Here is a 17,315-nt window from a genome sequence, read left to right on the forward strand (position 1 = left end):
TGAGGCTATTAATGATATCATTCATAGTCTCTTTTTGATCTGTGACAGTGTGGCTGTCAAAATATTTAATTGGTATTGCAATTTGGCACACATTGGCCGACAACCACACACACACACACACACACACACACACACACCCTCACACACACACGAAAGCACGCACACAAAAAAACATGCCCCCATTTTCCACATTTTTGTTTTTAAAAAATCTGTAAATTTCTATTTGTAAATATGATCTAGAATCCCTAATAAATGTTAGGCCTACATTTTTTTTTTGGGGGGGGGGGAGGGGGGAGGGCAACTGAGTCTTAATAAAATAGTATGGGTTGAGAGGCTCCATACACCCCATTGGTGACAAATCTGAGTACCCCCCCCCTCCCCCTAAATAAATGAGTTTGCAAACAAAAGCAAGCATCTATGACACAATCGTAACATTCACAAATAGTACATGGCAATTCCACAATAAGCGACACACATATATCAACTTTGCAAATCACTGAATAAATGTATAATTCATTTATTACATTCAGAATGTTACAAATGTGGACGATCATATGGTTCAAAAGCAGTTAACTTGTTATTGGTTGCACATGGTCTTTAAATGACTGAAATAATCAATATCTAGCCCACATTACATCGGAATTGCTCAAGTACACAAAGTGCACATATACATATTAATTGAATTCATACACAATTGACATTTAACCTGAATGTTAATATTTTGATTGACGTGCCTGTTCTGTATTATTTTCCGTATAACATTCAGGGTGTCCCCCAAAAATCCAGTTACTTCACATCTAATATACGCAAACTATGGATCACAATGGAAAGAGCAATCACAAAAGTTCATTCACTAGCTTTTGTTATAACACTTTTTTTGTTGCAAATTAAGGATGGTAAAAAGTAAATACCAGGCTGAATGAAGTTTTATAATTTTAGGGCGAGTTATTTCTGAATAACTGACCATAAAATCATAAAACTTCATTCAGCCAGGTATATTAAAAAAAACAATCAATGATTTTCCCATATTATACAAGAAGTGACCCCAGCCCTTTTTGTCATCCTATATTAAGCATGTACATTTATGAGATCAAAAACTGTTTTGCTAATAGTCTAGTCATAAAGGCTACAGCTCATACCAACTCGGAATTTATATTCTGAGTAATGTTGATCTATATCTTAACCATAATTTCTAAATTTATGATTATATTATTATGTAAATTGTAATTATTCCAAGAACCCTGTTATATCATATCAGGGTAGAAAAAACAAAGAAATTATCACATGAAAAGCACAGTGCTCTTAACTCCTTTCACAAGTTTTCAATTGCATGTATTTATTTGTGAGTAATTAACTATATTCAGCCCAAGGCATTTTGTCCATTCACAGGCCCAAAGAAGGGGGGGGGGGGACATATATTTGGCTTCACAGTGTCCCCCTCACTAACTCCTTTTATTATCTTCATATTTGGCATGCATGTAGAGTTCATAAAACTATACAATGTCATGGTGCCATGATACATAATAACCCTATAAATTATTGCCTAAAATATACACACAAAAATCAAGGACAGTGCTTTTATAGGAACAGCACAATCTGAATTAACAGTGACAAAATTTAAAAAAGAGATGAAACCAGCAAATGATTTATCAACAGAAACTCACTTCATTGAACCTCAATTTTTATTTACGCGGACACACAATCTCATCTCAAAATGTATGACAGACTTTTCAACATCTTATAATCAGAACTTAGACTCAATACCAAAAACAAAAACAAACAAAAAAAACAAAAAAACGTAGTAAATTCATGCATATTTTAACCCTATTGTAACTGATGGAGGGGGTTCGACCATTGATCATCAATGTTTTGCACAATAGTTATGCATTGTGCAATGGCCTTATCACACAATTTCACAAGTTGTTTTCTCAAAGTTTCAAGCAACTTTAACATGGTTTAAGACATGAACCTTTCAAACAATTTTGCCAAATAGTACATAGAATATCTGAACAAGATACATTAGTATTAAGTGATTTAGATTTTAAATATATATATATATATATATATCCTGTGAAGATGGAATACTTCAGTTGATCATGGCTACTGGCAGTTTCATGCAAGAGCAATCAATATATATACATTTTAGGATGCTTGCAAGCTGAGTTACTGAGTCCATTTTCTGCACAAAGTACAGTAGCATGGCATAACAATCAAGTTACATCAATTAATGAATTAACCCCAATGCACATGCCCATGAACGGTGAGTAGCTCAACTGAATAATATAAACATAACATTTAACACAAATCTGATTATCTAATCTTCGAGATTACAGATCTCATCTAGGATTGGCTCTAATTTCTGTACGTCGCCTTTTAAACCCAATACGAACCAGCAGCCTTGTATAGCACCACCTCAATTCCTCAACTACTCAAATCTGGCCCGGTTACTAATCCATAATGCAACATTCTGAGCAGTGTAGTCTTATGATATAGGCCCACTAATTCACTACTCAATGCATGCATACCGTAATTATTATGTTACTAAGTAGCAAAACAAGTACTTATTTTCTCACAATGTTTCAGTTTCCCTGTAATAGGGATAACACCATGTTGCACTGTTGCAGTGCTGTCAGAGGTCACATGGTGAGTTCAAAGGTCGTTTGAGGTCATATGTTAAAATTTACCTGCAAGACTCTCTTGTGGCAAGAAATATTGGAGTCATCAACAAGCTTAAAAGCTTTCTTCCAGCACAGGCACTATCCATGTGGTATTGTGCAATAAATTTACCATATCTTAATTATGAGATTCTAGCATGGGAAATGCCTCTCACACGAGACTCAACAAAGTCATTCTACTTCAGAAAAAAGTACTGAGAATGATATGCAATAAGCCCTTTAGAGCTCATACGGATGAATAGTTTCGTCAGAAACGTATCCTTAAAGTCAGTGACCTCTACAACTATTCCATTCATTTATCAGCTAGATACAGAAAGTATACCTTATGTCCTACAAAATAAAATTTATGAGAAATAATACTTTGCATTCCTATAATACTAGACAATCAAATGACTATCACTTAATACCTAAAAGCAGAACAGTATTTTCTAGCAAAACTGTATTTTTCACAGGACCCAAAATCTGAACCGATTTAGAATACTCATCAAAAAATTTCTTCTGAATTCTTATTGATTTAATCAAATATCTCGTGAACTTTATACTTATCCACGGTAGTGTTGATTATTTTAAAGTCAATATCTACATAATTTTGTATATAGTTTATATACATTCATGTTACAATGTTTATATCTATATAAATTTATAGAATTTTGCTGATTATTTTGCTAAATTTATATCATATTACCCTTGTATAAAATCTCGATAGGGGGTCTACATCTTACAAGCTATGCTTTTCAGTAGGCCCCTCCACATTTTTTCATTTTATTGGTACGTTTCAAATCTGCATATGTTATGCAGTTGATGTATTTTTTTCAATGGAAATGTTTTATTATGAAATGTACTTTGATGATTTGTGGAATATGAATATATGAATAAATAAATAAATCAAAATAAATAACTCTGCACATGTTGCTGCAATGGCAAACAAAATTTAGGATATATTCGTGCCTTCAGAGGTCACATGGTGAAGTCATAGGTCATTTCAGGTAAAACGTTTAAAGTTTACCTGTATGACTCTCATATACAATTCTCATGGATGGCAAGGGAGAACGCGATATTTCTAGTCATTTTCACAAGTGGTCGAGACACAACATCGCTAATGCCTTGTTATTAGGTAAGGTTCATTAGCATTTGAACCTTTTTATTTTTATTTTTTTTTATGGATGTTGATTATCATGAAAGTGAGACTAAAAAGGGAAAAAGTATCACAAAATCAGGCAATTGTTAGCAAATAAGAAATAGCTTTCAAGGTGGTAATTTGTTTGCAAAGATATGACATCAGCAGAATTGAAAAACAAAAGTCATAACTATCCCAAATATAGTCCAAATAATACTTTTTTGGGACACATCCAGTGCATAATGACAGCTTAGGTGACTTACCAAAAGATAAAGCTGCGGCCCACTTCGGGAAAACCGCAAAACAGCATTTTATACCGGATGTACTAATCCCCTCCTAAGTCTTTGGAAGAATTATAGAGGATCGGTATATCTGGCATATAATCCCGCTGTGCCTTATTCATGCAGCGGGCCACGGCTTCTGGTATATAATCTTCTGGTAATTCGCCTGAAGATGAAGGTGTTTGGTTGAGCATACTCAATTATTTTGCACTATGTGTCTTCCCTAAAGATTGGCACATAGTCACTGCATGTCCAAGGGAATGTGGTGCAGCAACACGCTTTTTCTTGGATGGAATTATGGCTGATGAAGATGGTCTAGAAAAGGCTTGCTTTTTCATGGCAGACTGTTTGGTTGGACGTCCCTTATTTAGTTTCCTCCTCCCTCCGAGTTTCAGTCGACGGCGTGATATGGCTGAGGGCTGAACAGGGATGCTGGGGCCAGATGACTGTAGCAGTCCACCCGAGACTCCTGCCTTCGACTTTACCTTCCTTTTAGCAAGATTTACTCCGCTATACCTGCCAAACATTCGGATTGCTGATACAAGGGCACTGTCTGTTTTTAAACGACCATATGCTCTGAGCATAGCCTTGTACGATTCTACGTAGGTGGTTGGATCTTGTTTTAGTTTTTCCTCCATGTCCACAAACATATGATGGACATCCTCCAAAATCCTGTTGTCTCTCTGTGGAGCTGAAAACAAAAAGCAAGAAAAATTACCTAGTAAGACAAAATCTCACATAACAGTTCTTTTTGGTTACATACTCACTATCAGTTAACTAGCATTTTACCCTTTCCTTCATTAATTTAAAGTGACTGGCCACTGTCAAAGAAGTATCTACAAACAACATGTAAATACAACTCAATTCTATTTTGCTTGAGTTTTGTTTCAATTATAATTTTTCTCTGTAAACATGTTAGCCCTTAAATGTTATAATAACAATGGTAAGAAATATGTCCAAAAACATATAACATACGAGGAGCACACATCGTCAACTTTTGTTGATGGCAGTATCCACTTGTTTACTACTGTAAGCAGGGAGTGCTGAAATGTGCGCCTTGGCGACATTCATTTACAAACTAGATATAAAATGGAATATGCTGAAAATGAAATAAAACTGTATTATACTTACTTGTTTGCTACATCTGTATCCAATCATTAATAGACAAGGTGTGAGTTAACAGATGGAAGAAAAATAAAAAACAAACAGAAGAATTTGTTATGTCATGAACATTAATAATCAAGATAAGAACCCCCCCCCCCCCCCTCAGGGAAAGATGTTGAATTGGCATAACCTGACCTAACATAATAGTACCACATACCCTGGATTTGTTTTTTATTCCAAAATATATACAAGAATCTCTGGAAAAAATAAAAACCAAAAGAAGTATGGTCCTCATTTTGGCTTATCTATTTTTATCATGCACTTGTTAAGGTAGGGCAAGCAGCAAATATGGAATTACTCCCGAGTGGAAAAAAAAATTGTAATTGTCAACCATATTTTTCAGTTGGCTGTTATGCCAATACAATTTTTTTTTTTTTTTTTTTTTTTGGGGGGGGGGGGGGGTGGTTGGTCTAACATGCAACATGCAAATTTTCTGAAACATGTACCATGAACATAATAATTTATAAAATGCAACTTCTATTCAATATATTTTATCATTAATAGTAATAATTAACAGCAACATACAGATTCTCTGCAACATACATCATCATGAATATTAATAACTATAACATGCAAATTAGATTCAACAACTGTTATCATGAATATTAATAACTAACAATAAAATGCAACATGTATCATCAGGGATAAACAATAATGTAAATTCTCAGGAAATCAGGTGCGGACACAGGGTTGAACAAGGACTGGGGGGGGGGGGGAGGCACAATTGGCTCCCTACTGCATCCGCACCTGTGTATCCATCCGCATGGATGTAATATGCAAATTTTCTGTAGCATGCAAATGATAGCCATTATTATGTAAACAAATTTGATTTATTCCAATGTTGTAAGATATTGAAATGCCAAGAAAAACAAAAATTAACTCTAACCACATGGAGGGGGGGGGGGGGCCCATCAACATTTTCCACGACCATTCTGACGCGCGAAATTTTTGAACGCGGCGCTCGCTGACTTTTTACTTTCAAAAAAACATTTTCACGAAAACGGGCATACACCCTGTACCGTTACGACGTTGCACAATTTAAACAAATATCCGTCAAACCAAAAACACATTGGCTAAAATTATTTTGTTTCAGCATAATTATGCTTCGAAAAGTTTCTGCAATAAATTTTGCCCCAAAACAAACAAAAACAAAAGGTCGCGAAAGAAGAAATACATAAGAAATTAATTTTGATACCAGGAATTTTTTTCAAGTATAATTTTTTGGAATGCTACAAAGAATATTTACACCAAAAATTAGAAATCTATGAGCTTTATTTAGTGATTTAGAGCAAAAAGTATGATTTCGTGCATAAATTAACATAAAATAAAAAGACATTATTTCGGAAAGACTAACTTTACATTCTTGTAGATCACATCGCACACTACTATCATGCAAATTTTCGTGGAGATTGCGTGATTGGCGGTTGAGATCTGAAGGGGGGCAAAAAATGCCCCCTCCCCCCCCTCCATGGACTCAAGTGAACAAAAAAAAAAAATGGGATGAGGGTTAAGCGTAAATGGAAAAATAGAACGATCTTATAATGCATGCAGTAAAAAATGAAAGTCATTGCTTACATTTGGTGGAGTAATGTCTATGCATTACGTTGGGCAAACTGGATGTGTAGATCTCTCTGGGCATGCAGGCTTTCTAGCCCGACTAGTTGAGGATCTTCGATTGAAGCATGGTCATCAAGATGGCTACTAGACATTGGCTCATCTACATCAGGCTCGGGCACATCCTCAGCTGAGGGCTCAGATGACTGGAGAGGGCCAAGCCATCCTGATGGCACATTGCTTGTTGCTGAAATTCAATAATTATATATCACTACCCAATTTAGAAAACATTACATTGGACAACAAATGCACTGCATACTGTCTTTAAAGTACAGTATTCTTCACAGGAGAGAACAACATCTACAATTCAGGAAGTTATTATTTGATTATTTGCTCAGGCTTGGTTTTTTCTATGTTCATTGTTAACCAAATGTAAGACATGACATGGTTGATCTCTTTCTGGTTCTTTTCAACCCTGTAAATACATCTTGTACACCCAATACTCTCTGAATATGAAAAAAAAAAACCCAAGGTGGTTCGCGAACCACAGGTCTCGCCTGATTTTGCGATCAATAAAACAAGGAATATGACCTTTTGACCCCTTGATAACCTTTGACATCATCATCTCTCTCTCTCTCTCTCTCTCTCTTGGTTGATCCCTCCACTTTCTTTGGAGATTTCTTGGGCGATTTCATCGTCTTACACTACAGTTACACTACAAAAAAATCCACATGTGGGACTAGTCTACATCTATCTACTATCTGTGAGACGTATGATAAAACGTTTTTTTATTTTAAATTTTTCATTTACATACCTGCAATGGATCAGGAAGCGTTGCTTGCGTAATGTCTTCCATGGCAGATTATGACATAAATCAACCATTAATGAAATATAACGTCAAGAATGCGAGAATAACCTGGCAAGTTCAGATCAGACGCGCTGTTCATGAAGTAGGCCTACTAGTCTTTGCTGCAGCCCGGTTTTACTCACTTATCGTGAAAATGACGGAACTACAGTGTAAAACGTAAAGTCGCGGCCGGGGGAGGTGAGCGGCAGCTGGCAACTCAGCCAGCTCGCGCTGATATGCTATCACTTGACCTGAACCAGCATCGACGCCGTCTTCTCCGAATTGTTCTCTTTCTTCCATCTCTCCTACATCCCCATCATCATCATCATCATCACTATCACTACCAGTACCACTATTGTGGAGCTGTGCTCATCAACTTCGAATTCTAATTCGAGTAAAACCTCTTCTTCGACCTCGGACATTTTGATCAGATATTTAGCGTTCGAGTGGCGTTTGTATACGTATAATGCATGCAGGCGAGAGTTGTGTGAGAGCGCACTCTCGCTCATGTGCCCAGCAACCTCATACGTCACAAATCGTACGTCACAATAGCGGGCCGATCAAGGGCGGAATAATCGGGTAGTAATTTCACCACTTTTAAAAGCAGATAAGTCAAATCTGTAACAATTTTTGAAAACTAAATATGAACCATTTGAAAGATTGTAACATTAACTTTGCAATGATACCAACATTATTAAGGTTAAAAGCCTTTTGAAACCTAATTCGCTCAGCTTCTTTAAAAGATCTAATTTTTCGCACCGCGACCTCTTAAATCTTAACATTTTTCCTCGCTCGCTTCGCTCGCTCGCAAACAAAGTTTTAGACAATCAAACCCAACTGCAAATCATGATGCTTCAGCAATATCTTGTATGGTGTAAAAGTGAAACAAAATGAATCATCCCTGATAATTGTAATCACAATGTAGGGGTTTATACCCATGTCTAAAAAATTGTATATTTTCGCTGTGAGATTTTCTTTTTTAGGTGCCCTTTTTTCCCAGAAAGTGCCCTTTTTCTTGGTGCCCCCCCCCACTTTGGAAATCGCTCGGCTGCCCCTGACATAATGTGCGTGTGTGTGTGGGAGAGAGAGAGAGAGAGAGAGAGAGGGGAGGAGGGGGGAGGGGCAGTAACACTACCCAACGAGACTATAATCTTCTTATTACCATATTCCAGTGTTAAGATCTCTTTGTAAACAGAAAACCTAAAGGATGTCGACATCGTGAGAGCCAGAATCTCGTCATCTGATCATCTGTTCGATGAGATCCAGGATCTTGCCCTCTTATATCTGAGTGGCACTTTTAAGCTTTCACAGTCTTGCGCATCTTTTAAAACATTTTTTTTTCGAACATTGCATTAAGTCATGTGACATTTTGTCTTTGCATGTCAGCCCCCAAATCGCTATTTGTTGTTGTTTGTGTAATTATTCAAAATGGTGTAAAGAATATATGAAGTGAAAACGAATGTTTCAATATGAAGAATATACAATTTATGGGTAAAAATGTGAATTGTACGACCTCGTTTGCATAAATTACCATAAATATGCAAATGAGTGAATTTTCCAAAACTTGAAATTACCAGTTTGTATTTTATTTTGGCGGCGATCGGCCTTTTCATGGCCGAGGTCTAAGGAGGGTGGGTGGGGGGGGGGGGGCATTGCTAGAGGTTGCATGATATAATCAATATATATTATAATTGCATTGAGAACGAAGCGGATATCTTACTGAACACATAAATGCTGCAAATTCTATTCACATATGAAATTATATGGACGCTCTTGTGATATGCAATAAATTGTTCATTTTATAATATTAGTATCAATTATAGCCTCTTTTTACTTCACGACGAAGAAATTCGAACGATAAATTTAGAGAACATGAGAGAAAGGTAGAATAAATGCAACAAGAATGGTAGGTCTGAGAAAAGAGTAGTCCAGAATCTGGCCAGTTCTTTATATTCCCTGCCTACACAATCATTTGATTCAAACCGCCGAAGATGGCGTTATCAACGAACCCATAATTATGCTCTAACCAGCCCAGCCTGAGAATATTTGTTTCGCCGGGCGTCCTAATTTAATATCTTCGGCTGCTAAGGGGAAGTAGCGTTTGTGTGGTGGGGATCAAAATTAAATAGGCCAGATTCTGGACTAAGGAAAATGGAGCAATAAGCAATGAGAGGGATAAGAGAAAATAAATGGGGGAGAGACAGAAAGAGAGTGGGAGAGGGCGAAATTCGATGGAGAGGGAAAGAGAGAGAGGGAGAGAGAGAGAGGGGGGGGGGGTAATAGAACTTTTTACATATTTTATGCAGACCTTTGAAATGAAGATTCTCTTGACGACTAAACAGCTCGCCAAACATTACCCCAGATATTTCGTGAATAAAGGTGTATGCCTCACAAAAGTTTGGGTAACCTGACCATGTGATTCAAAGTACGCCTCATAAAGCTAGTGTCCTACTTATTCCACTGAATTTCTGCTTAGTACTCTTTTTATTTTCAATTGACCCCATAACAATGCTCAAAATTGGCAAGCATTATTATCAGAGCTACCAAGTGTCACGCATTAGGCGTGACGTCACGCATTTGGAGGGTCGGAAAACGGCTCTCATGCACGGCGCGCGCGCTAGATTAAAAAAAAAAACGCCATACCTATACGTGTGTTATACCCTCGCACGCGCGCTCGCGCGCCGAAAAATGAAAATGTCACGCATTGTCGATCTTTTACCTTGGCGTCTCTGTATTATGTCCAATAATCACACTGAACAATATCACATTCACAAGAGGTATGAATAATTAAGTTGTTGACTGTATGTCCACTACCATAAGCATTGAAATCTCTCATCTCTAGCAAGGCAATGCAGTTTAAAGAGAAAGTTGAGTTCTGGGAAGAGGTGAAAATAATTTGTGAGCATTACTCATTCTTATTATGCAAGTGTGGAAGAACATCAGTTAAGACATATTTCCTGAAAAGCATGGCTCTTCAAATGCCGTCATATTCTAAATATGAATGTAACATCGTAAAAATCGGGGGGGGGGCGGCTTTTTACGCCACGTGTTCGTGTAGTCACATATACATCTTTCTGTGCAAGTGTTTGTAACTTTACCAAGACTTGGCCACATTTCTTATCATTTTGATGATTCCAGAACCTTGCAAAACACACAAATTCTTATATGCTAGATGATCAACCTTTTCTGGTCGGTTCCACACCGTTTCTTTCACAATGCAATCGCATGACCAGAACTTAACTTCATCTTTAATACAAGACCGTTTGAAGATAAGCTTGAGTAGTGGTAATTATATAAAATAAATTCTCACATAATCCAACAAAACTTACACTGAATGTTCAAGATAATCAATTAATGACATGCACCAAACGATTTTGGTAGGAAATGTATAGGGGCTGAGTAGAGAGCTTAGAAGGAAATGGAAACCCTGGTAGAGAGGCTCAACACCATGTGCTTATGATGAGGAAATCCGTGTAAGTAGGCCCGGCACCAAGTGCTTATTTAAACACAGGTCCTTATGTGCAAATGAGAGTTGTGGGGGGGGGGGGGGGGTTGTAAAGATGATATCCAGCAATATTTTGTGAGGTTGTTTTTTTATCTTACGGGTTCAAACAATCAATCTACTTGGGCACAAACAATCAAGAACGAAAAAAATAAAGCCATGTTCTAGCCCTTAAGATAAATGTACATGTAGCTTTACAATTCAAATAACACAACAATGCCGAGAAAATACATTTTCAAGGAAAAATTTTATTGTACAGAATTAATCTCATATTACACTTGTACATAACACAACAACATAATGAGGGTTGTTGCAAGAGCATAAGTAATTAAAATTACAAGTGATGGTCAAGAATCTGTACTAAAAATAATCTCTTTAACAAAAATAAATACTGTGTGTACGTAGTTTATCAAGGTGGCAAGAATGCAATGATTTACAACAAAACTGAGGAATTGATGAATAAATGTGATTTAAATTATCCGTCCTTTAGCATTGTTGCAAATGCAGTGATCTAGCATTTTAAGGAATTACAAGTCTTGCTGACCATTTACCTCACCAGGTGGGTGTTCAACAAATATCTTGAGTCAAACTTAACTCTAAGTTGGACTTGAACATTATTGAGAGTCATTGGTAGCATTAAAATTAAACATGTTAAAAACATCAATTCAAGTAGTTTAGACTTTTCATAAATTCCACATCAAGAACATGAAATTTCCTTGATAATAGAAATTATGAATGATTTTAATCAACATGTTATGCCTTTTAAAAAAACTGTTACAAAATATTTTTTAAGATGCTTACTGCTTTCCATAGTTCTTAGGTCAAACGTAGAGTTAAATTCGACTTAGGATCTTTGTGAAACAACCCCCCCCCCCCCAGGGTGTAGAGAGGCAAACTCTGGATGCCCCTCAAGATCTTGACTACTTATCAATAACGAGATGCAATGATTGTTTAATGAGATACTGAAATCATTGCATTTGATTGGCTAAGAGATTGGTCATAGATCTGTGGCAGATGTTATTGATAACAAGTTTGATGAAACAGGGCCCTGACCTACTTCGGGTGAAATGTCGCCTCCTCTTTAGTGCACACATTTTCTAGACACATTGATTGACAGATTTCATCAAGCCAAGAAATTTCTTCTGTTTATTCCCTGTTTGTGCTTCCCTTCCCAAGAAAAATTGAATAGCGTCCTGTTGTGAGTCAAAAGAAAAGGGCATTAATTAACAGTTCATTAGCTCTGCAAGATATATACATGACCCATCATCATCATCATCATCACCACCCCGATCACCATCATCTTTTTGATCATCATCATCATTACCAGCACCATCATCATCACCACCACCACCACCACCACCACCACCTCCACTACCATCACCACCATCACCACCGATCACCATCATCATCATCACCACCACCACCACCACCACCATCATCAACACCACCCCCACCACCACCATCTTCATCACAACCACCACCACCACCACCACCGCCACCACCACCACCATCATCACCTCCACCACCACCACCACCACTACCATCACCACCACCACTACCATCATGAATATCTTACCAGTATACTAGCAGATGAAGTAGGGATAAGAGCCGACTGGAGTAGGGATGTAGTCATCAGAGCTGAAGGGATAGTAGGCAGTGAGATTGTAGGTATCGCAGACTCTGTGCTTTCAGCGGTGACTGCTGCAGCTACAATAAGAATGTAACGCCCAAATGGTCATTTAACAAAAACATCCAGATACTTGAAATCTTTTCAACTTGAAAAAAAGCTATATCAAAATCGTTGCTATTTCACACATTGTTTACAGGCAACGAAAACAAATTCTCTTGTTCCAATTCTGAATATCGCATCAGTCCTAATATCGATTAATTTAGTTACAAATATAAAAGTTGCATTTTTAAAGCAAAAAAATCATTGAATTTTTGTTGTGGTTATGTTTTGTTGTGGGCTATTTTAATACCCCCCCCCACACACACACTCACACATCGACTCTATTGCATATGATATGATTTCAGAAGAGTAGACCCTATGATCCATCACACAAGTGGACAATAAAATATGAATAAAAAATTAAATAAGTAAATAAATCCTCATCCTTCTCCTCATCCTTCATGTTTTTCTTCTTCCTTTTTCTTCATCTCTTTCCCTTCTTTTTCTTCTCCTGTTTCTTTTCTCTTCTTGTGTTTCCTTCCTTATAAAAGAGCGGGGCGTCCATGTAAATTGACAACCTACAGTTTTTTAAACTCTCACAAATTGTTTAGAAGGCCCGCTGTGGGTTGAAAGGCCGTCGGTTTTGTGGTCGACGATGTCGTGCAGGGCTATCGGCCATTTTTAAAAAAAATAACTACATTATTTGAAAAAAACTTCTGTGTATTATTTAGCCAGGACTAGTTGAAATATGTGCAATTAAAACAGAACTTCTAAAATTCCCTGTTCTCAATACAGTGCAGAAAATTGCAATTTTATGTCAACCCATGAATGAATCTTCTATGATAAATTTCTATTTTTTACAGGTATGAACAGATGTATGAACGGCTTTCCATGTGCCTAGAATAAAATCGAAGATAGGTGAGCGAAGTTTTTATTCCAGTGGTCCGGTTACATGGAATAGGTTACCTCGTGAATTGCGCTGTAGTATGTCAGTTGAAGTATTTAAGAAACATCTCAAAACACATCTAGTTATATTGATATTAACTGCATTACATTTTCTATCAAATATTTGGTTGAGTTTTAAATCATTGACTTTTGTGTTTCGCAAATTGGATAAAGCGCTATAAAAGAAACAATTTATTATTATTATAATCTCATAGAGAAATGTTAAAGTCCATGTTCAAGCTACACATTTACATTAAGTTACGAGATTCGACTTTCAAGATTTGAAGATCCGCAGCAAGTAAAGTCTACGAGTATTACAGAAACGACAGGATAAATTGACAAATGTATGAAGCTTCTGCAAGCTTACACATTTAGCAATATAATACCTTTAATTAACAGTCCAAAGGTCGAGATTGATGTATCGGTGGGCGTGGCTTGACGTTCGGAAAAATCAAGACAGTAGGATTGATGAAGACTTAGTCAATAAAAGACTGTTTGCAGTATGCTTTATTAACATGTATTATTGATATGTCTTGGGTCGTCTTCACGCTGCCTGCACACGGCACGTATAGGCATTCTGCACACGGTACTAAACGTAACAGTTGCATGTAACACACCCATAGGCGCACAGTACAGGAAAAGTTCTTCATTCAAAATGGCGTACCTACGTACCGTGTGCACCAGATTTCTCTTGCTCGCCATCCTGACAAACTTTCTTGCGATCACGGTCGCGAGCTTGGCCAGGGACTCGAGGGAAATACACGAACACGAGGATGATGACGACTACGTGGAAATTGGAAATTATCTTTTGGAGGTTGAGCTGGCAGATATGAGAGAGGAATTCGATTTTTTTAACAACCCGGAACAGAATGTTACGTTTGATCAAGTTGTTAGTTTGGTCGAAATAGTTTTCGGACGAATCGACTGTGAGCAACGGGTCGATAACTGTTCTAAGGTAAAACAAAAACGATTTAGTTTTCATAGTTATTTGGTTATTTACTCATTATTCACTTTTTTATTTTCTATTTCAGTTTTTATGAAAACGGGGGTTTCTCGTCAGTCAATTAACTGCTGTAAAAGAAAAATACAAAATATACATAACAGATAATCTTAAAGTTCAGCAAGACAAAACAAATATTTAACAATGAAATCAAGGCACATCAATATTCTGGTGAGTTATATTCGAATGAAACTTAAATGGGGAGAGATATTGACAGACAGATAGATTGAGGGTGGGATATTCATGGAGATAAACATGAATACGATTGAAGGAAAGGTGAATGTGAAAGAATGTAGTTAAATCAAAGAAAGATAGAGAGAGAACAAAAAACGAAGCAAAGAGATTGAGGGCTAGAGAACAAATGAAAATAAATAACGATGTGAGAAATTAGAGAAGTAGAGAACATGGAACAAAGAAATAAAATAACTTATAAACAACAAAATGAAGGTAAAAAAACACATGAAACTACGATACAATACGATAAATACTTTTAAAAAACAGGCTGACAATATAAAACTTTACACAGACAAACATGGTAAGTGAAATCCCGATGAATCTTATTCTCAGGGACACCTTGATCTAAATCATCTAGTTTCGAAATAAGGCCCGGAAAGAGTAACATAACATTGCCTGACATTGATTTGGTCCGAGATTAGTTGTTCCATACTGTTTAAACAAATTGTGTACTGAAAAAGTCCGCTTATCACAGTGACTGATATTGACCGAAAAGCCTTGGCTTCTTCTGGCGTCGCAATAGGGCACTGGCCTTCTTCCTATCATTACAAATCGTTTACACAGCTAATGAGAAAAATATTATTGACGCATTAAAGGCTACAGTAAAAAGAAGAGGAGATATTCCCATTAAACAGGCAATCCATATTTTTAGTTCATTTTGTATGAAAGTAAATCAATAAAAAGAAACAGAATGGCGAAATTTTGAAATAATTCGGACAAATAATGAGAACATTATTATCTTCTGAAATTAGAGATCACTATTTATGCGAATCTCGACTAGGCGAATTGGTCAGTTGGGTCGAACAACTCTCCAATTTGTCGTGTACGAAAAATGTTATAAATGTTCGTTCATCTCCTAAAAGTTTTCTCCTCAGGGCCAGTACTCGAAATATGTTATTAAAGGTCTCCAACATAGAAATGGCCTTCCTAAGTGATACATTTTGAAAAAACCTACTTTTTAGTTATTTTCTTTTCTGTTGGAAATTATGTGAAAGTTGTCCGGCAATATACGTCGGAATCAAGTGAACTAATAAATTGCGAATTTGAGATTCGCGTAGATGAGGTGCTCTCATATTTTCAAACACATTCGTAACTTTCTTGTAATAGGTTGGATTTATTTCAAACTTCCACCTTGTTGTTTCCTTTGCATTTCTCCTTTTATACAACGTGATCTATTGCAAAGGTTGGATTTCTGTTTAAAGGAAAAGAATAGGCCTAAGAGTACTAGAGTAAGTCCCCAGACGAATTTTTTCCTACTTTTTACGATATTTCATCATTTATTTCTACAAGATATCAGAGTGCTCGAGAACATTATTTGACCGAACTACATCGCAATAGTCAAGCTGAGAGAAAAAGCAAAAGAGAGAGAGAGAGAGAGAGACGGTTCGGGGGGGGGGGGGGGGAAGAAATTGACGAGCTTGAATATTAAGACATTGTGACTCTCTTAAACTATCCTTCCTCTGCTTAATCTTCTTCTCCTACTTCTCCTTCTCCTCCTTCTCCTCCTACTTCTCCTTCTCCTTCATCTTATTCTTTTCCCTCTCCTTCGTATCTTCTGTTCATTATTTTTTTTTCATTCTATACTTCTTACTTTCTTTTTTTCTTTTTCTTCTTTTTTGTTTTCTTACTTTTCCTACATACCGAAGTCACCAACATTGAATTATAAAATTTCCTCTTTTCAAATAAAATGTGATGATATCAGTCTCTATAATATAATTAAAAATCGCTATACCATTACTTATCCTTCATACGTAGATATTTGATTTTATTTTGTTTACAAGGACTATTGAGTTTTCTCTCCAGACAACATCTGTGTTCATTTGATTAAGGGAAACCCAACCTTTTTAATATGTTTTATTGTATGAAAGCAGAAAATAAAGAGAAAGAGAATGAAAATCAAACGAAGAAAATCTCACTAGCTAACACACAATGCGATGAGAACACCCGCAATTGCGCGTTCTAGAATATAGACCCAGCAAGTCATAAAACCACGCCTTTAGTAAAAAAATAATTTTACTTGACCATGACGGAGTGCAGACGTGTTTCGTTGCCGCTCTGAATTTCCTTCGCTATGCTACGCCGAAATTGACCGTAACTTCATATTTTTCCTGGAATTTGTGCTAGAATTGTATATATGGTGATCTTCAGAGGAATTTTATATTGACAAGCTACTGATTCTAGGGGAATTTTGGAATACCCCGTACGTTTACTATCCTGAAGTTTTGTGAGTCACTGTGAAATATGACTAAACGCGCAACACGGTCTTCAATGACGGACATGTCGGAGAATATAAAAGATGAAGTGCGTAAAGTGCTTGACATCAACGG

The 17,315-nt window shown here is 36.7% G+C and overlaps 2 protein-coding genes across 2 annotated transcripts in view; one reads left to right on the top strand and one right to left on the bottom strand.

The window, feature by feature from the left end:
• Positions 1-4,273: 4,273 nt before the first annotated feature.
• LOC115927591 lies at positions 4,274-7,234 on the bottom strand. The gene is made up of 2 exons (XM_030993665.1): positions 6,813-7,234; positions 4,274-4,764 (listed from the first exon to the last, which is right to left on the bottom strand). The coding sequence occupies exons 1-2, from the start codon at positions 6,874-6,876 to the stop codon at positions 4,274-4,276; spliced, it is 555 nt and encodes a 184-aa protein (XP_030849525.1). The 5' UTR covers positions 6,877-7,234.
• A 7,126-nt stretch (positions 7,235-14,360) lies between these two features.
• The window catches only part of LOC115927229 (zinc transporter ZIP8-like), a 28,787-nt gene continuing 25,832 nt past the window's right edge, over positions 14,361-17,315 (top strand). The window contains exon 1 of the mRNA XM_030992772.1: positions 14,361-14,709. Coding sequence (XP_030848632.1) covers positions 14,410-14,709 — 300 coding nt within the window. The 5' untranslated portion in view covers positions 14,361-14,409. The remainder of the gene's footprint in view (positions 14,710-17,315) is intronic.

This window comes from Strongylocentrotus purpuratus, unplaced genomic scaffold (assembly GCF_000002235.5).
Source record: "Strongylocentrotus purpuratus isolate Spur 01 unplaced genomic scaffold, Spur_5.0 spur5_scaffold_20, whole genome shotgun sequence".
NCBI lineage: Eukaryota > Metazoa > Echinodermata > Echinoidea > Camarodonta > Strongylocentrotidae > Strongylocentrotus > Strongylocentrotus purpuratus.